We start from the raw sequence: 7,726 nt of genomic DNA on the forward strand, positions 1-7,726 counted from the left end.
CTGTGAATAATAATGAATAAAAACCAAACTTATGTCTTATTTTTTTTTTTGTGTCGGTTTATTATTAGTAGTCTTCCATTGTGTCGTAAAAAGGATTATTAGAACAGCCGTTAAATTACATTCGAGTCCGTGTGGAACAAAAAAAAAGGGATCACAGTGAACGAATAAAGGCATAATTCATATTTACATTTTTTTTGACATAATATGCTAGATGTGAATCATGTGATCATCAGATTACTCGTTTAGGACAATCGACATCAAAAATGGAGTTCTTTGTCAGGCTCGCCTTGGGTCGGGGTGGAATACAGGATCCTGTGCCCATCCTCCTCGGGATCCACTGTTGAAAATAAACACAAGATAAATCTTTAGGCGATGATTCCATTCTACTAAAGATGTCAAGTAGTGTTCACCCCGTTTACCCCGTCGGTAGTGTGATAGTAAAGGGTTAACCTTCTGTAGTGTGGCAGTGAAAGGGTTGACCTGCTGCTGTCGTGTGGCAGTGAAAGGGTTAACCTATGTATGGTCACAGTGAAAGGGTTAAGAAGGGTTACGTACGCGTCACATGCTGGCCTGAGATGAAGAGGGGACCGCGTCCAGAGCAGAGCCTGAAGGTGACGGGGGGCGTCAGCTCGAAGCTGTTGAAGACCACCTGCGGAGGAACCACTGCTCAGCCAGAGCCGACAAGGGTCTCACCTAACCCCCCCCCCCCCCCCCCCCCCCGTTGACCATTATTCACACAGCGGCCATTTAGCTCTTATGGTCATGCTCAGATTGGGATTCCTTTTCGAGTGGAAAGGAATCCCAACCCGAGCGCGACATAAGCGCAAAGCTTATGCCGCTGTGTGAATATGGTCAACGCTCAATGGACCTGTCTCAAACCCTGCCCCCTTTTCTTGATCCTCCAATCACAGCTGTCGCTTACCTCGGACAAACTTGGTTTGTCCGAGGTAAGCGACAGTTGTGATTGGAGGATCAAGAAAAGGGGCAGGGTTTTGAGACAGGTCAATTGATTTCCCCCTCATGGTGATTGAAGCATGTTCCAACCCTAAGATATAGTGACTCAGGGCGATATGGGGGGAAAGATGATAACTGACAAATCATTTTAAGTAACCCATTGGATGTTCATTGTATGAGACTGTATGGTTAACGGAAGTGTGACACAATATCAAAATTAAACAATTTAGCTACATCCTCAAGTATTTGAGAAATTATTTTGTAAGAAATCTTACTGCAATATATACATATACCGTCGTGTATATAGTTTTTCCACCATTACTTATTAAGACAAAAAGTGCATATCGTGATTCACAATATGAAAGAAATCCCATGATGCAATCATCACATAAATAGACGATACATACGAGTAGCCTATATCTGTATAAATATGATTAGCCTATATCAGTATAAATATCAGTATAAATATGAGTAGCCTATATCTGTACAAATATGATCTGTAAATATGATTAGCCTATATCTGTAAATATGATTAGCCTATATCTGTATAAATATGAGTATCTGTATAAATATGAGTATCTGTATGTTGTCCAGTCCCGTGGTAACTTACAGTTGGCTGGCTGGAGGGGTGGAGAGACGCTATAGGCATAGGCTTGGAGTTCATAACAGTCTTGTCCTGAACCGCCACAATATGCATCTCTGCACTGGCTTCTGCACTCAGACAAATCTACGAGGAGAGATGGAGAACGGAGGTTTATTTTCCATTCCAGTCTCATTAGGATGACATCTGATGATGCAGGACGTGAGAGAGTGGAGTGGGCTGATGGAGACACATTCAGTATAGCTCATCTATATTTGTATCATATATACCAGCATGATCTGTATGTCATATATATGTTATGATGAATTGAAAATGGGGGACCCTGATGTAAACAAGACGAAAGTCTTTCTATGGTCTGTATCCCCTTAACAATTGTGTGTATTGAGCTGTACTGTACCCATTCTGCAAGCTGTTAAAAAGTTCTCATTCATTCACTTTTAAATAGAAAGTTGATGCTGAAAATGTTCAATCAATCAATCTGATCCTCTCGTTCACACTGTGAGCCTTGGTGCTAAATTCTGATTAATTTGTTCAAATGATAAGATTTGTGTTTGGCTGTTCACACAATGTGGCCAATATTCCAGTGTGAACTGCTCACGCTCCTGAACCCACATGCACAAATTAACAATAATAATTAAAGATGGATTTAAACGTGGAGGAGACTGAAGTCACAGTTTCATTTATAACTTGATGTGCAGTGGAGGCTAATTCGTGAGCAGATGATAATGGGGGTGAGGAGGAGGTGAAAGAGAGACATTTCTTCTTCCAATATGCTTTCAAACACAGAGCGGTTATGATACATCGTCCCCTAAAGTTTTGCTTGTACAGAAGTGTATCACCCCAAATACACCTCCCTGCCCCTCCACATCAATCACAGCAGTCTTCCATGTTTGTACAGAGTGATCTGTAAAAGTCACATGAATTCTTTTTTTTATCCAATTTTTTTTCCTCCTATTTTTCTGTATCCCCCCACCTCCCATCCCAATTTTTGTCGTTATGCCAATTCCCCCCTCCCATTCCTGGTTGTTGCGTGCATGTGCCCCCCACTGGTCGGTCTAGGGAGCCCTGAAGTCTATCACATGCTTCCCCCGATACATAGGGGACAGCCAGCAGCCTCTTTTCACCTGGCAGCAAGGACTCTCATTGGGTGAGTGTAACGCGTGGGAGGTCACACTACCTTCACCATTTCCCTCCCTCGCTGTGCAGGCGCCCTGACCGACCTGTAGGAGTCGCTGTTTACAATGACCAGAATACCACCCACCGGCTTCCCACAGTATGGACGACCGACCAAGCCGGAGGCACCACTGACAGCCGGATTCGATACCAGTGTCTCTGCGGTGGTAGACAGACGCTTAGTCCGCCGTGCTACCCGGCCACCTAAGTCGCATGAATTCTGATATGACTGTTCAGACTGAGGTCGCATTGCACAAAAAAAAAGGAAATCAGACATGTATCCGATTTAAGACCACATATGACAGTGTCCCAAAATCAGAATTGAAAAGACCAGATTCAATGCAATTTGTGTCATGAAAGAATCATATCAGATTGATTGAAATTGTATTAACAGATTGCAGAATGGGTACAATACAGTACGGCTCAATACACACAATTGTTAAGGGGATGCAGACCAGAGAAAGACTTGTCATGTTTACATCAGGGTCCCCCATTTTCAATTCATCGTAACATTTATGACATACAGATAAACAGTACTGTTACATCCAGTAGCATATGAGCTCAATAAAATCAGATTTGGGCCACTTTCGCCTGCAGTGTGAATGCAGTCTAAGGGGTTCATATCAGAAGGTATCAAACAGAGACAGGATTTTGAGACAGACTGACCGTATGGATGTAAAACTGATGTTCCAGGAACTCATCCTCAATTTCAATAACCATCTTCCTGTTGACGTCACTCAGCTCACAGCCTGGCCAGAGGATACAAACATACAGCACAATTAAATATGAACCACAATCAAGAGTTGGCTCCACCACAATATCAAATGCAAAGGTCTCAACTTTCAGAAACTCAAGCCCATCTCTTACCCCACGGGACACAGAAAGTATCCGAAACAGAGGACGTCTGGGAGTTGGTCCGATCCATGACCCTCTGAAACAAGGTTTGAACTTCAGTGACACCTTGATTTCAGGTCAAGATGGTCGATACACAAAAATAACACAATGTTCTCTAAGCGACTAAAATAAGTTAACAAAAGTACATTCTCACCTGTGGATAAGATAAATCGTTCGTTTCTCGACAGAGTGAAAATGGCTTACTGTGCTGAACCTGTCACTCAATTAGAGTGATTCCCATCAGCTGTAGACTCTGTGAGCGCCTGTTCGCCTTTAAATGAGACAGCAGGTGGCGCTGTTGGGTATGTTTCAGTGACGTCATTTGGTGGAGCTAGGTCGTAATGAACCCTGATTGATTGAAAAGTTTATTAACATATTGCAGAATGGGTACAGTACAGTACAGCTCAATACATACAATTGTTAAGGGGATGCAGACCAGAGAAAGACTTTTGTCTTGTTTACATCAGGGTCCCCCATTTTCAATTCATCAGGACATATATGATGTACATGACATACAGATAGACAGTACTGCTACATCTATACATTTATGACATACCAGATTTGCAAATACAGTACTGTTTGTGATACAAAAAGAGTCAAGAAAAGGGAGTATATACATTTGACGTAAAAACTGTACATTGGAGGGGGTTGGGGGGGGGGAACACTGTACAAACAAGCAAAACTGTACATTGGGGGGGGGGGGGGGAAGACACTGTACAAACAAGCAAAACTGTACATTGGAATATTGACAACCATACTAGGTAAATTACTGTACATTGGAGGGGGTTGGGTTAGGACATTTACAGGGGCCAGTCGCGCTCCTGAACTGACCCGCAAGTGCATTGATTGATTGAAAACGTTATTAACAGATTGCAGAATGGGTACAGTACAGTACAGCTCAATACATACAATTGTTAAGGGGGTGCAGACCAGAGAAAGACTTTCGTCTTGTTTACAAGGCGCAAATGAGCAATAAAGAAGATGGAAGTAAAGATTTGTGACAAATGTCAATCTAGAGTGACGAGAGAGAAGCATGAGATGTTCAGACTGAGGTCGCATTGCAAAAATAATAAAAGAAATCTGACCTGAATATGATTTACGACCAATAATATGAAAGTGGCCTAAATCAGATTCCATGTGATTTGTCATGAAATAATCAGATCTGAGTCACATATATGAGCAAAAACGAATATGATTCTGGCCACTAACGTAGACTGATTATTTCATGACAAATCGAACGTAGTTCTCATGAACAAAATCGAAATCACTTGGTTTTGATAGTCTATCAGTGAGCTGGATGCAATCCTACCTGGAGGGGAGAGAGCAGATGGTGGAGGTAAACGGTACCCTATCCCCCCCCCTCACAGTAAGCTGTGGTGTTCCACAAGGAAGCATACTAGGTCCGCTACTGTTCCTAATTTATGCAAATGACATGTCGTTAGCTTGTGACTGCAACTTGTTCCTGTTTGCGGACGACTCAGCCTGCTGGTCTCTGACAAGAACAAGTTACAGGTTGAAAAACCCCTCAGCTCGGAACTAGGCAAAATCTGCATATGGCTCGCTGATAACAAACTATCATTACACATGGGCAAAACAGAGTCCATTCTCTTCGGTTCAAATAACAAATTCAGCAAGACCGACGGCTTCTCAGTTACAGTGGGTGACAATATTGTCACAAGGAAAGAAGATATTACCTACCTGGGTTCAATCCTAGAGGCAAATCTTTCCTGTGACAAAATGGCATCCAATGTAATAAAAAAAGTCAACCAACGAACTTGATTCTTGTACCGGATCTCCTCACTGGTAAACAAGAATACCCTGAAGACTCTGGCAGGAGCACTCATTCAAGGGTACTACGACTATGCTTGCACCTCATGGTACCAAAGCACCTCAAAGGCGCTAAAAACAAAATTACAAACATCTCAAAACAAACTGGTCAGACTACTGCTTGACCTTACTCCTAGAACCCACCTCACCCATGCCCACTTTGACAACCTAGGATGGCTTAGAGTAGACGACAGAGTACAGCAACTTGCAATGGGCCTGGTCTACAAGATACACTACACGACCAAGGTACCCATGTACATGTCAAAATACTTCCCAAAGGTCAGTGAATACCACGATCACAACACCAGAGGGAGCTCCACAAATCATGTTAAACCCAGATTCGGCTCAAACAAGGGACTAAACACGTTTCGTAATTATGCCACATCAATGTGGAACGCACTACCCAAAGCTGTAAAGGAATGTGAATCACTACCCACTTTCAAAAACACTCTCAAAAAACACCTACGGGAGACTGCAATTCGAAACTGGCCCATGTAAATGTCCTAACACAACCCCCTCCAATGTACAGTAAAAATGACCAAGTATGGTCTTGTCAATATTCCAATGTACAGTGTTGCTTGTACAGTTGTACAGTGTCCCCCCCCCCCCACCCCTCCTACCCAACCTCCCCCCCACCCACCCAACCACCTCCAATGTACAGTACCCCCCCCCCCCCCCCCCACCACCTACCCAACCTCCTCCAATGTACAGTTTCTATGTCAAATGTATATACTTCTTTTCTGGACTCTTTTCGTATCACAAACAGTACTGTATTTGCAAATCTGGTATGTCATAAATGTATAGATGTAGCAGTAGGCCTACTGTCTATCTGTATGTCATATTACGATGAATTGAAAATGGGGGACCCTGATGTAAACAAGACGAAAGTCTTTCTCTGGTCTGCATCCCCTTAACAATTGTGTGTATTGAGCTGTACTGTACTGTACCCATTCTGCAATCTGTTAATAAAGTTTTCAATCAATCAATCAATCAATCAATCAATCAATCAATCAATCATACTTTGAATAGAAAGGCGATGCTGATAATGTGCGACGCGTGTCGTTTACGAAGGTTGTGATGTCATCGTCACGCGACAGACAACCACGGTGAAGTTTGTTGTCAAGTTGGTTAGAAGAAGTTCCACTGTAGAAGCGAAGTGATGACTTCAATTAAAACGGCGTTAAAAACCCATTTCGGCTTCGACAATTTTCGATCCAAGCTGCAGGAAGATGTCGTTAATACAGTCATCAAAGGTAGGAACCATTGCATATGATCGCCAAATAGCCTTATCCCCTTACTAGTTCCAATGAGCTAACGTAGGCTAACATCACCTAGCTTACCAATAGACTACTACACTTCCGCGCTACATTGAAATCGGGGAGGAGATTGCGGGGGGGGGGGGGGTGAAATGAATGAATGTGGATGAGAGCCTTGACATTAAGTGATTGCAGCTACGGCTGTGGGGGTGCTAGAGACATGATCGAATAGACTTGTATGCGCCTGAGTCTCCTGAACACGGCGCGAGACATTCCTAATCTATCAATATTGTCACAAGGAAAGACGAAATTACCTACCTGGGTTCCATCCTAGAGGCAAATCTTTCCTTTGACAAAATGGCATCCAATGTAATAAAAAAAGTCAACCAACGAACTAGATTCTTGTACCGGATCTCCTCTCTGGTAAACAAGAATACCCTGAAGACTCTGGCAGGAGCACTCATTCAAGGGTACTACGACTATGCGTGCACCTCATGGTACCAAAGCACCTCAAAGGCGCTTAAATCAAAATTACAAACATCACAAAACAAACTGGTCAGACTACTACTTGACCTTACCCCCAGAACCCACCTCACCCCTGCCCACTTTGACAACCTAGGATGGCTTAGAGTAGACGACAGAGTACAGCAACTTGCAATGGGCCTGGTCTACAAGATACACTATACGACTAAGGTACCCATGTACATGTCAAAATACTTCCCAAAGGTCAGTGAATACCACAACCACTACCTCAGAGGAAGCTCAACAAATCATGTTAAACCCAGATTCGGCTCAAACAAGGGACTAAATACGTTTCGCAATTATGCCACATCAATGTGGAACGCCCTACCCAAAGCTGTAAAGGAATGTGAATCCCTACCCACATTCAAAACCGCTCTTGTATTTTATTTTTTTATTATTTTTTAAACAAACATATAAACAAACATGACAACACACGATAAGATATACAAGCATTAATTGTCAGGGCACATCCAATGAGATCACATTTTAGTTAGTTGTC

General features: G+C 42.8%; 1 protein-coding gene across 1 annotated transcript in view; it reads left to right on the forward strand.

Annotated features, from left to right (window-relative positions):
- The first annotated feature begins 6,566 nt into the window (after window positions 1-6,566).
- recql5 (RecQ helicase-like 5) overlaps window positions 6,567-7,726 on the forward strand; it is a 124,974-nt gene continuing 123,814 nt past the window's right edge. Inside the window, exon 1 of the mRNA XM_084328428.1 lies at window positions 6,567-6,702. Coding sequence (XP_084184554.1) covers window positions 6,609-6,702 — 94 coding nt within the window. The 5' untranslated portion in view covers window positions 6,567-6,608. The remainder of the gene's footprint in view (window positions 6,703-7,726) is intronic.

Source organism: Notolepis coatsorum, assembly GCF_963971535.1.
Source record: "Notolepis coatsorum genome assembly, chromosome: 14".
NCBI classification, from domain to species: domain Eukaryota; kingdom Metazoa; phylum Chordata; class Actinopteri; order Aulopiformes; family Paralepididae; genus Notolepis; species Notolepis coatsorum.